The 18,596-nt window shown below is 46.7% G+C and overlaps 1 protein-coding gene across 2 annotated transcripts; it reads right to left on the bottom strand.

The window, feature by feature from the left end:
* Window positions 1-1,046: 1,046 nt before the first annotated feature.
* Window positions 1,047-3,932, bottom strand: LOC123103036 (uncharacterized). Of its 2 annotated transcripts, XM_044524525.1 has the most exons (2): window positions 1,886-3,932; window positions 1,047-1,761 (listed from the first exon to the last, which is right to left on the bottom strand). In XM_044524525.1, exons 1-2 carry the CDS (start codon window positions 3,853-3,855, stop codon window positions 1,551-1,553), a joined length of 2,181 nt encoding a protein of 726 aa, XP_044380460.1. In that variant the 5' UTR covers window positions 3,856-3,932; the 3' UTR covers window positions 1,047-1,550. The 2 variants fall into 2 exon arrangements, with proteins under 2 accessions (XP_044380460.1, XP_044380459.1); XM_044524524.1 differs by having other exon boundaries at window positions 1,047-3,932.
* Window positions 3,933-18,596: the final 14,664 nt, after the last annotated feature.

Here is an 18,596-nt window from a genome sequence, read left to right as displayed (position 1 = left end):
TATAAATGCATTGAAATTTACACTGAAACAACACCGAAACTCCAGTATAATCTACGCTGAAATTACACTATGATCTACACTGAAATTATAATGAAATCTGAGACTGTAAGTTGACATTTTCAGAGATTACAACCTGGGCAGAAGTTGACATTCAGGTGTATTGACATGTTCTAATGATAATATGTTCTATCGAAATGATCCACCCCAATTTGCAGATGCATGGAATAAAGCAAACAAATCAATGAAGAGGACGTGCTAACATTAGGGTCACAGGAAGAAATGTGTCTCCTAAATAATGTAAGGTCGACTCGCATGGGTTTGCGGTAGCAAAACAACAAAATCTGCACAGATATTTAAGTGCTCCTCTATGAAATATTAGAAGTTTAAGAACAACACATTTGATTTCAGGGGATCAAACAATAACAACTACCGGGGGGATATCAGAACGAACGACGATAAAATATAAGAAATGACAAGGGGGTACATTGCTACATCCAGATTAAAAGCTACATATGCAACAATCAAGGAGAGCCAACGAATCGACTGCCTCCATCTACAGCAAACACCGGTGGAATTCAAGCTGATGCAACCTCATCAAATGCCATGGCAAAATGAAATCACAACATCTGCACCTACGTATTCATCAACCTCTACATCTACACATACACCTGCATCTAAGAAAATGATGGAAGATCTGGACGGGGCATGAGCACAGAAACATGAAATCGAAAAGAGGGAATGGGGAAGACAAGTTCCACGAAGCACATAAAGCTCGGGGAGAGGCAGAGCTCGCCATGGACTATGAACAAAATTGCAAAGGAATCACCTCTTCCGCTCTGCTTCTGTAGCTCTCTCCTCTCCCCTCTCTCTCTCTTTCTGCCCAAAGAAGACAGCACCCCCGACATGTGCAGTAACGGGCTGATCCGAAAGTAGAAGTGCGCCCGACATGAGAAAACCGCCCCGAAAATAGCCAGCTCCAGCGTGAATCTCTGCAAAAGATCGAGCGGCCAACAATTTAAATGAAAGCGAATTGAAAATCAGTCGACTGAAAAATAACAAACCCGTAAAACAATTATGCTACAAACAAGGTCCATGGGGCCAGGGCAGGCCACCCTACAATTCTACAAAGTTCTTCTACATATCATGCACGGAGAAGCACCGCGTCACTTGCTCCGTCAGCCAGTCCATTGCGCTTCTCAGTCGCCCCGCTATGCCGATGGATGCCACGACGAGCACAGCGATGTACGCCGAGACCCCGACGACCAGCGCCAGGACGTACGCAGACGTCCTCACCCTCCGGCAGCTCCCAGCGGCGTATGCACCCATGAGTCCAAACAGGTCCAGGATCATGGCGGCGTGCAGCGCCAAGAGCGCCGGCGGCGTGTCGCTCACCCTCTTGATCAGCAGGAGGACCATGATCACCAGGGACGCCATGAAGGACGTCGCGTTGCAGTAGAAGAAGGCCTTGTACCGGCGTGGGTAGTTGCTCGTGAGAACCGGATCGCCGGCGACGTGGCCGGTGGCGTCGCCCCAGAGGCCGCCCGGCGGGCTCATCGCGGCCTGGTACGTGACGGCGGCGGCGAGCGCGGCGAGCAGCAGCAGGTACTTGGGCAGCTTCTCGTCCCAGAGATCACGCGCCCCTCCGGCGGCGACGCCCGTGCCATGCCGCCCGTCGCCTCCGGCTTGGTCTTCGCCCGCGCCGAGCTTTGACAGGAGCCTCTTGGCAAGACCTCGCGCCGTCTCCGACAAGACCAGCGTGACCTGGAGAGCGATGCAGAGCAGAACTGCGAATGTGAGAACGAGGACGTAGATCGAGGTCGACACCTTCCGGCAGCTCCCGGCGGCGAAGGCGCCCATGAGGCCGAGGAGGTCGAGGATCACGCACACCCGCAGTCCGTAAGACCGTATCCCTCTCGCCGAGAGCTTCCTGTTCGCCAGCAGCATGATGACGGCAAGGGACGCGACGAAGGCCGTCGCGTTGCAGTAGAAGAAGGCCACGTAGCGGCGCGGGTAGTTGTCGTTGAGCACCGGGTCGCCGGCGACATGGCCGAGCTTGCTCTCTTGCCAGAAGCCGCCCGGCGGGCCCATGCCGGCTTGGTAGGTGAGGCTCGCCGCAAGGATCGCAAGAAGCAGCAGAAGCTTGCGCCTCTTCTCCAGTGTCCGTTCGACGTCCGCCGCCTCCTCCTCCCCCTGCTCGGGGTGCTCGAACAGCTCCTTGAGCCAGCTGGGTGCGCATTGCTCCATCTTCTCACTCAACGCTTGGATCCATGCCGGGCGAGCCGGCCACACTTCTAGCATGAAGACCACGACGTGGATACCGACGTAGAGGAACACAGGAACGACGAGCAGGGAGACGTACACAGATTTGGACACTTGCCGGCAGCTCCCGGCGGCGTAGGCGCCGATGAGGCCAAACAGGTCCAGGATCATGGCGACCTGCAACGCGCAGTACTTGATCCCCTGGGTGCTGAGTATGTTGCTCAGGAGGAGTATGAGGATGACGAGCGACGCGACGAAGGCGGTGGCGTTGCAGTAGAAGAAGGCCAGGTATCGCCGGGGATACGTGATGTGGAGGATCGGGTCGCCGGCGAGGTAGCGGTGGCGAGCGTCGGCGGCGGCATCGCCTTGCCAGAAGCCGCCCGGCGGGTTAAGTCCGGCTTGGTATGTGACGCTCGCCGCAAGAATCCCGAGCAGCAGCAGATACATCCGCGACTTCCTCAGAATCTGGTACGCGTCGTCGTTGCCGTGCTCGGGTGCTCTGCTTTGCTGCTGCTGCTGACTTTGCTGCTCCAATCTCTCAAATTTGTTGAGGTACCTTTCAAATGCTTGTTGCACGTCGTGGATCAAATTCTCCACGGGCTTGCAAAAGAAGACGAGCGCCTGAATGGCGATGTAGAAGAGAACGGCGGCCACCAGCGCGACGACGTACATGGAGGTCTTGATGCTCCGGCAGCTCCCGGAGGCGAAGGCGCCCATGAGCCCGACCATGGCCGCGCCCGTGCACACCCAGAGCGCGCATGACCGGAACCCGTGCTGCGTCACGGTGTTGCTCATGAGCAGCATGACGACGACCAGCGACGCGACGAACGCGGTGGTGTTGGAGTAGAAGAAGACCATGAAGCGGGACGGGTGCTGGACGCGGAGCATGGGGTCGCCGGCCAGGTGGTCGCTGTCCTGGCTGCCCGGCCAGAACCCGCCCGGCGTGCTGACACCGGCCTGGTACGTGATGGTCGCCGCCAGCGTCGCGAAGATGAGCAGGTACTTGCGCGCGCGCTCCACTCTGTCGGCCGGCGTGACCTTGTCGCCTCGCGCTGTCGGGGCGAAGAGCACGAAGACGAGGACGTGGGCGGAGACGTAGCAGCCAACCAAGGCGACGAGAACGAAGACGTAGGCGGACATGGCCGCGTCCCTGCAGCTGCCCGCGGCGTAGGCCCCCATGAGACCGAACTGGTCGAGCAGCATGGCGGCCTGGAGCGCGCGCAGCCACCGCCGGCGGTGGGCGAGCGAGAGGACGAGCAGGAGGTTGACGATGACGAGGGAGGCGACGAAGGCGGTGGCGTTGCAGTAGAAGAAGGCCTTGTATCGGCGCGGGTAGGTGACGAGGAGCACCGGGTCGCCGGCGAGACGCGCGCCTCCGTCGGCGTCGTTGTCGGGCCAGAATCCGCCTGGCGGACTCAGCCCCGCGGAGTAGGTGACGGAGGCCGCGAGCGTGGCGAGGAGCAGCACGTACTTGCGCAGCTCCCAGAGGAACTCCGCCTCCGCGGTGGCACCGTCGACGTCGATGCCGGGTGGTGGAACGGCCACTGCCGTAGCTACCCTCTCGAGGCTAACGTCAAGAGCAGCAGGCGCCGCCATCGCCGGCTCCCGGCGTCTAGAAGTTCGGAGCTCGTGAATGGACAGAGACAGACGCTCGCTCTCGCTTGTTGCCAAGCTCTGAATGTGAGCAGCTCAGTGGCGAACTAGGGGTGGTTTTATTGAGATTTGAGAGCGATGGTCCGTGGTCGCGAGGAATGTTCTTGGATGATCGCGAGGGGATCGTGGAGATATCACGCCAATTTCGCGGGAGCGAGGACGCGGTAAGAACGTCGGTCTTGTCACGGCGACGCGGCCGGCGAAGGGAGGACGGTGAGTGCTAAGCTGACTGCGGTGGCACACTCGTGGCTTTCGGCGGCATCGAAAATACACGAAAAAAAGCAAGGTCCGCGCATACAGGTACTTTCTAAGGTCCTGTTTTGTTCATAAGTTTTAAGATTTTTTTTAGTCCCAACTTATAAGTCTCAAGTTTCTAAAAAGTTTCTACATGTTTGGTTTCCAAGACTTATAAGTCTCTATAAGGCCATATTACAACTATAAGTCCCTATAAGTCCCTCCTTGAGAGTCTTATTCCATAAGTCCCAAATGTCCACTTTAAGTCCCTATAAGTCCTTCCTGTTTGGTTTAGATGGGACTTATAGGGACTTATTTAAGTCCCTAGACCAATAAGTCCCTGGAAACAAACACCCTCTAATTCGGTCAAGTGATCTATATGAACCTGAATATTTGATCGATAATATAACTTTTTTTAGTTGGAATATTATTATTTTTCGATAAATGATATTTTTATTGACTCAAAATGTAGCATCAAGCGGATACAAAACATGATAAGCATCGCCCTGTCTCTGCATAGCTAAAATGCACACAACCAAACAAAAACAAATTAAAAGAAGATTATAAAAAAGTGACAAATCAGCAATAATAGGATCATATAGAACCGATGGTATGCCTATGTCGAAGGAGTTGGTGCGTCAATACGGAGATTATGCTGCCACCCATGCTGGGTGAAGACCTCAGTGGCCACCCGCTCCAACCACGTACACACCGCCTTAAATAGCGGTTGATACTCTGTTCGATGTAGCGTAGACCACGTGCGAAGCAAGTGCGTACAACGGAAAAGAACCTGCAAAGGAGAGGTGTTTTTGCCCTCGAAAACCAAATCATTTCTACATAGCCAGAGTGCCCATAATAAGGTATATGCTCCCACCCTAATTAGCATTTTGAACCTATTTGAAATTCCGTCCAATCAATGACCAAAAATATTGGCAACATTTGTTGGCGGATACAAATTGGATGCTATTTGAATGACTGATCGCGTAGAACGCGCAAACTTGCATTGGAAAAAGAGGTGTTTGATTGTCTCATCATGAGTACAAAAACTACACTTCTTACTTCCATGCCAATTGCGACGGGCGAGATTGTCTTTGGTTAGCACAACTCCCCTTCGAAGATACCACATAAAGATTTTAACTTTTAGTGGAATCTTCGACATCCAAATTTTCTTGTTATTATCCATTGGGACCTCTGAATGCGTGAGCGCACGATACATAGAGTCAACTGTGAAGGACCTAGATGTCGTGAGGTTCCAGCGGAACATGTCACGTCCTTGTGTCAGGTTAATCAACTCCAATCGAGATACCAGATTTTGCCATGACATAAGATGAGGGCCAATCAAATCCCGCCTGAAAGAAATATTCGACGGGAATGAACTGAGCACCTGCACTAGAGTATCATTCTTACCGCGAACAATGCGGTACAGAGCTGGATATTGTTCTCGGAGGCTGGCGTCTGAAATAATCCAGCCTCTGCAAGACCCCTTTTGGGAGTTGGAAAAAAAGAGAGCATATGGAGAACCATATTTGTGAGGACCGAGTTGATTAAGACCAGTCGTCCTCCAACATAGAGCAACTTGCCTTTCCAACTACTCAAACGTTTCTCTAAGCGCTCCTCTACATGTTTCCACTAGGCATTAGTGAGACGTCGATAATGAATCGGAATTCCCAAATATTTCATCGGGAATTGGCCTTGCGCACAACCAAACAGGTCGGCATACTCATGCGCTGCCTCGCTGGCTTCAAGCAGAACAATTCACTTTTATGGAACTTAATTTTAAGGCATGACATCTGCTCAGACACTGAAGGCAATAATTTCATGTTTCGAGCCTTATTCAGGTCGTATTCCATAAAAAGAATTGTATCATCGGCATATTGCAGAATAGAGAGGCCACCATCCACAAGGTGGGGGGCACCACTCCTGCAATTTGGCCGTCTTGCGTGGCACGATCAATCAGAATAGACAACATGTCAGCTACACTGTTAAATAACATTGGAGACATGTGATACGTCTCCAACGTATCTATAATTTATGAAGCATTCATGCTGTTATATTATCATTCTTGAATGTTTTACAGTCATTTTATATCAACTTTATATCATTTTTGAGACTAACCTATTGACCCAGTGCCCAGTGCCAGTTGTGTTTTTGCTTATTTTTTACATCGCAGGAAATCAATATCAAACGGAGTCGAAACACCACGAAACTTTTTGTGGATTTTTATGGACTAGAAGACTCCCGAGAGCAGCACCTGGGGGGGAGGGTGCCCCGAGGGGGGCACAACCCACCAGGGCGCGCCTGGGGGCCCAGGCGCGCCCAGGTGGGTTGTGCCCACCTCGGTGGCCTCCCGCACCCCCTCTTTGCCATATAAAATCCCAAATATTTCAAAAACCCTCGGGGATAACTAGATCAGATGTTCCACCGCCGCAAGGCTTTGTAGCCACCGAAAACCAATTTAGACCCCGTTCCGGCACCCTGGCGGAGGGGGGATCATCTCCGGCGGCCATCTTCATCATCTCTGCGACCACCATGATGAGGAGGGAGTAGTCCACCCTCGGGGCTGAGGGTTTGTACCAGTAGCTATGTGTTTAATCTTTCTCTCTCTCTCATGTTCTTGAGATGTCACGATCTTGATGTATCGCGGACTTTGTTAATATAGTCGGATCATATGGTGTTTTCCCCTCTCTATTTTGTTGTGATGAATTGAGTTTTTCCCTTTGAGATTTCGTTGTTATCGGATTGAATACTTTTATGGATTTGAGAACACTTGATATATGTCTTGCATATGAATACTCGTGGTGACAATGGGGTATCATATTGATTCACTTGATATATGTTATGATACTCAACTCGCGGATTTCCGAGGTGACAATGGGGTAATCTACGCATAGGGGTTGATCACTACTAGGGAAAAGCCTATACACAGAATTTTACCAGTAGCGCTGTACAAAATCAAGCACTGCTGCTACTTAGTAGCAGCGCGCGTAAATAAACCGCGCTACTGCTATGACTTTAGCAGTAGCGCGTACTAGCAAAAAGCGCTGCTGCTACGTTTGAACTGGGCGCACATGGCTAGCCCAACCTAGCAGTAGCGCGTATAATGGCCCAACGCTACTGCTAATCTCCTTAGCTGCAGCGTGTATTCCAGAATGCGCTGTAGCTAACGTAGCAGTAGCGCCCTTTCTGGAACGCGCTACTGGTACTTCTAACTTAACCACGCGGTTCGTCCTTCCCCACGGCCACTTCATCCCCCAAATCAACTCCACTCTCGCCGCCGCCGTCGCCCCTCGGCCGCCGCGCGCTCTCCCCACGCCGCCCTCGACCCCAGATTCAACGCCGGCCCCGCCCCCGACCTCAACGCCGCCCGGGACGCCGCCCCCGACCCCGACCTCAACGCCGCCCCGGACGCCCCCCGCCCCCGACCTCAACGCCGCCCCGGAGCCCCGACCACGACCTCGACGCCGCCTGCCCCTCCCTCGTCGCAGGCACCCGAGGTGAGCACGCCTGCTCCTCCCTCTCCCCTACCTCTGCCTAGGGTTTCTACCTCCATCAAATTAGTTAGGGTGGAAACGAATCGGATGCGGATGCGGCTCAAATGAGTTAGGGTTCATGTAAGGGTGGAAACGAATCAAATTTCTAAGATAAATCATAAAACGAGTAAAATTTGACCACTTATTTCACTTTATAGTTGGATAATTGGAATATCCGCTACCACTTTCCACCCCTATAGGTTCATCAAATTAGATGGTAATTAGGGCAATAGTTCTTAGGTACTAATTAGTTAGTAAGAACTAGGTACTAATTAGGTACTAGAGTATTTTTATTTATAGTAAGTTTATTTTTAGTAAGAACTAGTTGATTTAATAGAACTAGTTAGTAAGAACTTGTTGCTATTTTTTAGTTAAAGCAATTTTCCCGCATCGACGTGGACGATGCCTATCCCGCATCCTCGTCGTCGAGTCGGCGGAGGACGACACCTGCTTGACCAGATGAGCCATGTCCGGGACTGGGCTCCGCCGGGGTGGTACTGGGAGGCGCTACCTACCGGGGGGCGCAGGTTGGTGAGGAGCCAGCCTGTCGTTGACCCGAACCTTCTTTGGTGGCGGTCGCGTGGGCCAGTGACGGTCCAGAGGCTCGAGGACTCCGCGGAGGTGGTGCGTCACCGTGTCAGTGAGGAGGACGCGCACGTCCGTCGCTACTTGTTTGCGTTGGAGCACAGGTTCTCCAATACCTGGCAGGTTCTCCAGGGATCTCACTGGAGCTATGATCCCGTGATGGTTCCTTCTCTGTGGGTGTCCACCGCCCGCGCCGATACCCGTCGTGTGCTAGGGTTTTAGTTGTACTAGTGATGTTATATGTATGACACTATTCGGGATGTATTAGTGATAATATTCGACGATGTACGGACGCATGAGATGATTTACTTTTGCTTATTGAATGCATGCTAATTTGAGTCTTATAAGATATTTTGAAATGTATATCTTGTGTTGCTCAATATCCAAGTGGCCGGTCATGTTTGCAGGTTACACCTCCGAGTGGCCTATGTTTTGCCGGAGTGTTGATTCATTTCCGTTCCGGCAAATTTCAGGCGCTCGATATATCCTATTTTAGCAAAGGTCATGCCGGATTTTTCCGTGAATTTTGGCATGACTTTTGCCAGAATATGTAGGAAATATCGAGTGCCCCGGATTTGTGTGTTGAGTATCCTGGTAGTTGTCTTTTATCGATTTTCAATTAATGTTTTAACTATGAACATAGGAAATGTCTGACGACAAAAAGGATTTCGGTATTTGCAAATACTGCGAAGACGAGCGCGGCCTGTGCGACGGAATCTTCCTAGATGATGATAGGCGCTTCAGCATCAAGCTGGACGAGAACTTCGAAGTGGATACAGTAAGTCACAACGACAAGTCTTTTTTCGTAATTAAGCATGACATCTGCTTCATTTGCTTCAACTTATATTTTTTTACTATTCTACTAGCGTATCCCCTGCCATGCAAGAGTTTTTGTATTGGATAAGATAGGTTTCAGTCATACTATGGAGGTAAAGAAAGTTTATTTGAAGACCGAGCATGGTTATATTTTCCACGCAAAATTATACAATTCAGACGACTACACCTATTTTGGATGCAAAACATGGCGAGCACTATGCAAGACTTATGCATTTCAGCCTGATATGGTTATCACCTTTGATATTCGTCCGGAAGATGATATTGAAGGTAATACCGACATCTGGGTCGATGTGCAGACGCCTCCAGTTACACCAAAATGTAAGTTTCTCAACCATATTTATGTCTTTGATATTGTTTATTCAAAAATAGTTGACAACTAATTTGTATTGTCAGCTTATTTCGGTGCAAGCAAACATGTCCAGCGCTTGGTAGACAGGACCTACTACTGTCCCGGGGCTGAACTAAACTGCGAGGAGCTAAGTCATTATGTTTCATGGCTTGAGGATCTTGATACCGTCAAGACAAATTTTCTTCCTGGACTTAGAAATCTTAGTACTGAAAACGTGCGACCAATAGTGTTCGTCATGAACTACGGTCACATCTATTTAGGAAGGATGGTAAGATTTTTACTATTTGTCCTCAGTGCATCTTTTCCATACATTATTTGTGAAGCTAAACTTCATTGCTAAGTATGTGACCATACGATGTTCTTCAACAGGGACTCCCGATGAATGTTGTGCCTTATGGGATCGAGACTAAAGGTACCATGAGTATTATTAGCTTACGGCCAAGATATCCTACATGTTACTTTAGTGCATTCAAGATCAGCGATGAATGCTTAATAGTGCAAGACTGGACCAGATATGTGATGGGGGAGCGCAGACAAGTACTAGGGGGCAGCAAACAGATGTGCTACCCAAAATTAGGAGACAGGTTCATCTGCATGCTCCAACTTGATCAAGGAGGAGAGCTACACATGTTTTATGTTGTTTTACCTAAGAGAGAGCAGCAGGAGTGATTAGCTAGAAATGAGTTTGAGGATGATGATGTGCTACACTATTACTATGATGATAAAATAGCTAGTGTTGGTGGTAATGACTGATGATTATTATTAGCTAGTGTTAGTGGTGATTAAATAAATATTGTTGGTGCTAATGATTATGATGATGATTAAATAGCTTGTGCTGGCGGATTAGATTCAAGTGGAGGCAACATGTGGTGCACATCGAAAGTACTACTAGTCCAAACTAGATCAAGTTTGGATTAGTAGTATACTTTTGACATGCACCACATATTGCCTCCACTTGAACCTAATCCACCTTCATTTGACACACTGTTATGGACATAATGATGTAAACCTCATAACTGGTATTGTACCAATATTTATACGATGGCGCATAAATACACTAAAAAAAAAATAAAAAAACAATACTAGTAGCGATGGAAAGAAAACACGCTGCCAGTAGTTACATTACCAGCAGCGTGGGAGTGAACAAGCGCTGCAGCTATTTGTCGTAGCAGTAGCGTGTGCGGCACGCGTTACTGCTAAGCAATAGCTGTAGCGCCTTATTAGTAGCGCGCCTACCCGCGCTACTAGTGAGCACAAAACCAGTGCTACTGCTAGGGTTTTCCCTAGTAGTGGATGCACGTTCTTGTCTTTGTTTCTCCCGTAGAAATCTTGGGGCACTCTATGAGGTTCTTTGTATTGGATCGAGTATTATGAATCAGAAATTATTTGGTGTTATTTTAGTACGAACACTTGGATAGATCGATCGGAAAGAATAGCTTCGAGGTGTGAAAGAACAAGTGCTCCCTGGGTGGTTTTGATAATTAATGTCAACATATCTCCCGTTGAACTAATGTTTTTCATCTAGTATATTTCAGACAAGTTCAACAGATGGAGTGGCGTGGACAAGAGGATATTGAACCCTTTCAAGATGCTAAGGACAAAGGATTGGCTCAAGCTCAAAAGCTCAAGACTCTACATTTTACTTTTAGTGATCCAAGATCACATTGAGTACATAGGAAAGCCAATACTATTAAAAGGGGATGAGGTGTTGCTTAATGGCTTGCTTGCTCAAAATGCTTAGTGATATGCTCCAAAACCCTCAACCACTTTCCCGTATCCACATATGTCCCAAACCAAAAGTCAAACTCGGCCCCACCGAAATTTTCCATCCGGCACCATGATGACCCACAAGTATAGGGGATCTATCGTAGTCCTTTCGATAAGTAAGAGTGTCGAACCCAACGAGGAGTAGAAGGAAATGATAAACGGTTTTCAGCAAGGTATTCTCTGCAAGTTCTGAAATAAGTGGTAACAGATAGTTTTGTGATAAGATAATTTGTAACGAGAAACAAGTAAAAAAAGTAAATAAAGTGCAGCAAGGTGGCCCAATCCTTTTTGTAGCAAAGGACAAGCCTGGACAAACTCTTATATAAGGAAAAGCGCTCCCGAGGACACATGGGAATATCGTCAAGCTAGTTTTCATCACGTTCATATGATTCGCGTTCGATACTTTGATAATTTGTATGTGGGTGGACCGGTGCTTGGGTGCTGTTCTTACTTGAACAAGCATCCTACTTATGATTAACCTCTATTGCAAGCATCCGCAACTACAAAAAAGTATTAAGGTAAACCTAACCATAGCATGAAACATATGGATCCAAATCAGCCCCTTACGAAGCAACGCATAAACTAGGGTTTAAGCTTCTGTCACTCTAGCAACCCATCATCTACTTATTACTTCCCAATGCCTTCCTCTAGGCCCAAATAATGGTGAAGTGTTATGTAGTCGACGTTCACATAACACCACTAAAGGCTAGACAACATACATCTCATCAAAATATCGAGCGAATACCAAATTCACATGACTACTAATAGCAAGACTTCTCCCTTGTCCTCGGGAACAAACGTAACTACTCACAAAGCATAAACATGTTCATAATCAAAGGGGTATTAATATGCATATAGGATCTGAACATATGATCTTCCACCAATTAAACCAACTAGCATCAACTACAAGGAGTAATTAACACTACTAGCAACCTACTAGCACCAATCCCGGACTTGGAGACAAGAATTGGATACAAGAGATGAACTAGGGTTTTGAGATGAGATGGTGCTGATGAAGATGTTGATGGAGATTTCCCTCTCCCGATGAGAGGAGCGTTGGTGATGACAATGGCGATGATTTCCCCCTTCGGGAGGGAAGTTTCCCCGGCAGAACAGCTCTGCTGGAGCTCTATATTGGATCCGCCAAGGTTCCGCCTCGTGGCGGCAGAGTTTCGTCCCGAAAGGTTGCTTCTTCTTTTTTTCTCGACGAAAGACTTCATATATGAGAAGATGGTCATCGGAGAGCCACCAGGGGGCCCATGAGGTAGGGGGCGCGCCCCCCACCCTCGTGAGCAGGGTGTGGCCCCCCTGGTCTTCATCTTTGGCGAGGATTTTTCATTATTTATTATAAGGTGTTCCGTGGAGTTTCAGGACTTTTGGAGTTGTGCAGAATAGGTCTCTAATATTTGCTCCTTTTCCAGCCCAGAATTCCAGCTACCGGCATTCTCCCTCCTTATGTAAACCTTGTAAAATAAGATAGAATAGCCATAAGTATTATGACATAATGTGAAATATCATCCCATAATGCAATAAATATTGATATAAAAGCATGATGCAAAATGGACGTATCAACTCCCCCAAGCTTAGACCTTGCTTGTCCTCAAGCGAAAGCCGATCAATAAATATGTCCCCATGTTTAGAGGTAGAGGCATCGATAAAAATAAAATACAGACATGAAGGCATCATGATTATTCTCATAACAGCAACATATACAGATATTGGCATATGATTACTTATGTTCAAGTGATGATCTATTCACAATGCAAAAGTATGAATCAGAAACCTTATTGAGAACCAAAAAAATATAACCTCAGTCATTGAAGCAATTGCAATTATCATAACATCAGAAAGAGTCTATGTCAGAGCTAAAAAGTAAGTCCACATACTCAACTATCATCTAGTCCTTCATAATTGCTAACACTCACGCAATACTTGTGGTTACGGAGTTTTAATCGGACACAGAGAAAGATAGGGGCTTATAGTTTCGCCCCACAACATCTTACCTCAAGGGTAATGTCAGCAATAATAACTCATGCCCCCCTACATCCAATTAGATATATCTATCAGGATCTTTCCAACACACTGTGCTTGCCAAAGGATAAAATGTAAAAAGGAAAGGTGAAGATCACCATGACTCTTGCATAAGGTAGGAGATAATAATAAAAGATAGGCCCTTTGCAGAGGGAAGCAGTGGTTGCCATGCACTTTTATGGTCGGATGTACAAAATCTTAATGCGAAAGAACGTCACTTTATATTGCCCCTTGTGATATGAACCTTTATTATGCAGTCCGTCGCTTTTATTACTTCCACATCACAAGATCGTATAAAGCTTATTTCTCCCACACTAATCATACATATTTAGAGAAATTTTATTGCTTTGCACCGATGACAACTTACTTGAAGGATCTTACTCAATCCATAGGTAGATATGGTGGACTCTCATGGCAAAACTGGTTTAAGGGTATTTGGAAGCACAAGTAGTATCTCTACTTGGTGCTGAGAATTTGGCTAGCATGAGGGGGAAAGGCAAGCTCAACATGTTGGATGATCCATGACAACATACTTTATCTCAGATATAAGAAAACATAACCCATTACGTTGTCTTCCTTGTCCAACATCAACTCTTTAGCATGTCATATTTTGATGAGTGTTCCCAATTGTAAAAGATGTCAATAATAGTATATTTATATGTGAAACCTCTCTTTCCTTATTACTTCCTATTAATTGCAAAAATGACCAAAGTTATGCCTGCCAACTCCCAACAACTTTTAGTCATCACACTCTTTCTGTGTGAAGTCATTACTATCAATAAGATTAATATGAACTTTTGTTTATTTTTATTCTTTTTCTCTTTTATTTTCTTTATTCACCCAAGATCATAGCAAGAAAACCAAGCCCTTGACGGACTCGATTACATAGAGAGATCATAAAGCAAAACTTAAAACTAGATCATGACATAAACTTTATTCTACTAGATCAAAATACTACTAATAGGATCGAATTAAGGAAAACGGTAAAGATATGAGTTGTGATTGTGATACGATACCGGGGCACCTCCCCCAAGCTTGGCAGTTGCCAAGGGGAGTGCCCATACCCATGTGATTATGTCTCCTTGGTTGGTGAAGAAGCTGGTGATGGATAGTCGCACATCCAGCGTAAGAGGTCCTCTAGCTTGTGAATAATGCCCTTGAGTGCTAAGATATGCTCCTTCAACAAAATATTTTCACTTGTGAGATACTTGTTTTGAATATGAGTTAACTCAATCATCTGGAAAGCTTCGATCTCAGTTGGGGTAAGAAGGTTGTGATCAAGTTGAAGGATGTCTTCTGTTGCTCGAGCTTGGTTCTCCGTGGCCTTCTTGATCCCTTCATCCTGTTGGGTAACGTAGTAATTTCAAAAAATTTCCTACGCACACGCAAGATCATGGTGATGCATAGCAACGAGAGGGGAGAGTGTGATCTACGTACCCTTGTAGATCGACAACGGAAGCGTTTGGTTGATGTAGTTGTACGTATCCACGGCCCGACCGATCAAGCACCGAAACTACGGCACCTCCGAGTTTTAGCACACGTTCAGCTCGATGACGATCCCCGGACTCCGATCCAGCAAAGTATCGGGGAAGAGTTCCGTCAGCACGACGGCGTGGTGACGATCTTGATGCACTACTGTAGCAGGGCTTCGCCTAAGCACCGCTACAATATTATCGAGGACTATGGTGGCAGGGGGCGCCGCACACGGCTAAGAATATGATCACATGGATCAACTTGTGTTCCTCTGGGGTGCCCCTGCCTCCGTATATAAAGGATCAAGGGGGGGGGGGGTGCGACCGGCCTAGGAGAGGCGCGCCAGGAGGAGTCCTACTCCCTATGGGAGTAGGATCCCCCCCCCAATCCTAGTTGGAATAGGATTCGCGGAGGGAGGAAAAGAGAGAGGGGGGCCGGCCCCCTCTCCTTGTCCTATTCGGACCAAGGGAGGGGAGGGGCGCGTGGCCCATCTTGGGATGCCCCTTATCTTTTCCACTAAGGCCCACTAAGGCCCATATAGCTCCCGGGGGGTTCCGGTAACCTCCCGGTACTCTGGTAAAATCCCGATTTCACCCGGAACACTTCCGATATCCAAACATAGGCTTCCAATATATCAATCTTTATGTCTCGACCATTTCGAGACTCCTCGTCATGTCCGTGATCACATCCGGGACTCCGAACAACCTTCGGTACATCAAAACATATAAACTCATAATATAACTGTCATCGAAACCTTAAGCGTGCGGACCCTACGAGTTCGAGAACAATGTAGACATGACCGAGACATGTCTCCGGTCAATAACCAATAACGGGACCTAGATGCCCATATTGGCTCCTACATATTCTACGAAGATCTTTATCGGTCAGACTGCATAACAACATACGTTGTTCCCTTTGTCATCGGTATGTTACTTGCCCGAGATTCGATCGTCGGTATACAATACCTAGTTCAATCTCGTTATCGGCAAGTCTCTTTACTCGTTCCGTAATACATCATCTTGCAACTAACTCATTTACATTTCTTGCAAGGCTTAAGTGATGTGCATCACCGAGAGGGCCCAGAGGTACCTCTCCGACGATCGGAGTGACAAATCCTAATCTTGAAATACGTCAACCCAACATGTACCTTTGGAGACACCTGTAGAGCACCTTTATAATCACCCAGTTACGTTGTGATGTTTGGTAGCACACAAAGTGTTCCTCCGGCACACGGGAGTTACATAATCTCATAGTCATAGGAACATGTATAAGTCATGAAGAAAGCAATACCAACATACTAAACGATCGGGTGCTAAGCTAATGGAATGGGTCATGTCAATCAGATCATTCAACTAATGATGTGATCCCGTTTAATCAAATGACAACTCTTTGTCTATGGTTAGGAAACATAACCATCTTTGATTAACGAGCTAGTTAAGTAGAGGCATACTAGTGACACTTAGTTTGTCTATGTATTCACACATGTATTATGTTTCCGGTTAATACAATTCTAGCATGAATAATAAACTTTTATCATGATATAAGGAAATAAATAATAACTTTATTATTGCCTCTAGGGCATATTTCCTTCAGTCTCCCACTTGCACTAGAGTCAATAATCTAGATTACACAGTAATGATTCTAACACCCATGGAGCTTTGGTGTTGATCATGTTTTGCTCGTGGAAGAGGCTTAGTCAACGGGTCTGCTATATTCAGCTCCGTATGTATCTTGCAAATCTCTATGTCTCCCACCTGGACTAGATCCCGGATGGAATTGAAGCGTCTCTTGATGTGTTTGGTTCTCTTGTGAAATCTGGATTCCTTTGCCAAGGCAATTGCACCAGTATTGTCACAAAAGATTTTCATTGGACCCGATGCACTAGGTATGACACCTAGATCGGATATGAACTCCTTCATCCAGACTCCTTCATTTGCTGCTTCCGAAGCAGCTATGTACTCTGCTTCACATGTAGATCCCGCCACGACGCTTTGTTTAGAACTGCACCAACTGACAGCTCCACCGTTTAATGTAAACACGTATCCGGTTTGCGATTTAGAATCGTCCGGATCAGTGTCAAAGCTTGCATCAACGTAACCGTTTACGATGAGCTCTTTGTCACCTCCATATACGAGAAACATATCCTTAGTCCTTTTCAGGTATTTCAGGATGTTCTTGACCGCTGTCCAGTGATCCACTCCTGGATTACTTTGGTACCTCCCTGCTAAACTTATAGCAAGGCACACATCAGGTCTGGTACACAGCATTGCATACATGATAGAGCCTATGGCTGAAGCATAGGGAACATCTTTCATTTTCTCTCTATCTTCTGCAGTGGTCGGGCATTGAGTCTGACTCAACTTCACACCTTGTAACACAGGCAAGAACCCTTTCTTTGCTTGATCCATTTTGAACTTCTTCAAAATCTTGTCAAGGTATGTGCTTTGTGAAAGTCCAATTAAGCGTCTTGATCTATCTCTATAGATCTTTATGCCTAATATGTAAGCAGCTTCACCGAGGTCTTTCATTGAAAAACTCTTATTCAAGTATCCCTTTATGCTATCCAGAAATTCTATATCATTTCCAATCAGTAATATGTCATCCACATATAATATCAGAAATGCTACAGAGCTCCCACTCACTTTCTTGTAAATACAGGCTTCTCCGGAAGTCTGTATAAAACCAAATGCTTTGATCACACTATCAAAACGTTTATTCCAACTCCGAGAGGCTTGCACCAGTCCATAAATGGATCGCTGGAGCTTGCACACTTTGTTAGCTCCCTTTGGATCGACAAAACCTTCCGGTTGCATCATATACAACTCTTCTTCCAGAAATCCATTCAGGAATGCAGTTTTGACATCCATCTGCCAAATTTCATAATCATAAAATGCGGCAATTGCTAACATGATTCGGACAGACTTAAGCATCGCTACGGGTGAGAAGGTCTCATCGTAGTCAACCCCTTGAACTTGTCGAAAACCTTTCGCGACAAGTCGAGCTTTGTAGACAGTAATATTACCATCAGCGCCAGTCTTCTTCTTGAAGATCCATTTATTCTCAATTGCTTGCCGATCATCGGGCAAGTCAACCAAAGTCCATACTTTGTTCTCATACATGGATCCCATCTCAGATTTCATGGCTTCAAGCCATTTTGCGGAATCTAGGCTCACCATCGCTTCTTCATAGTTCATAGGTTCATCATGATCTAGTAGCACGATTTCCAGAACAGGATTACCGTACCACTCTGGCGCGGATCTTACTCTGGTTGATCTACGAGGTTCAGTAGTTTCTTGTTCTGAAGTTTCATGATCATTATCATTAGCTTCCTCACTAATTGGTGTAGGTGTCGCAGAAACAGGTTTCTGTGATGTACTACTTTCCAATAAGGGAGCAGGTATAGTTACCTCGTCAAGTTCTACTTTCCTCCCACTCACTTCTTTTCGAGAGAAACTCCTTCTCTAGAAAGGATCCATTCTTGGCAACAAATGTCTTGCCTTCGGATCTGTGATAGAAGGTGTACCCAACAGTCTCCTTTGGGTATCCTATGAAGACACATTTCTCCGATTTGGGTTCGAGCTTATCAGGTTGAAGCTTTTTCACATAAGCATCGCAGCCCCAAATTTTAAGAAATGACAACTTTGGTTTCTTGCCAAACCATAGTTCATAAGGCGTCGTCTCAACGGATTTTGATGGTGCCCTATTTAACGTGAATGCAGCCGTCTCTAAAGCATAACCCAAAAACGATAGCGGTAAATCAGTAAGAGACATCATAGATCGTACCATATCTAGTAAAGTATGATTACGACGTTCGGACACACCATTACGCTGTGGTGTTCCGGGTGGCGTGAGTTGCGAAACTATTCCGCATTGCTTCA

Source organism: Triticum aestivum, chromosome 5A (genome assembly GCF_018294505.1).
Source record: "Triticum aestivum cultivar Chinese Spring chromosome 5A, IWGSC CS RefSeq v2.1, whole genome shotgun sequence".
NCBI lineage: Eukaryota > Viridiplantae > Streptophyta > Magnoliopsida > Poales > Poaceae > Triticum > Triticum aestivum.
This window is presented reverse-complemented; position numbering and strand designations above follow the sequence as displayed.

Bases quoted from the DNA above. Each gene is read 5' to 3' on its own strand.
- LOC123103036 (XM_044524524.1), bottom strand. From the start codon at position 3,855: ATGGCGGCGCCTGCTGCTCTTGACGTTAGCCTCGAGAGGGTAGCTACG.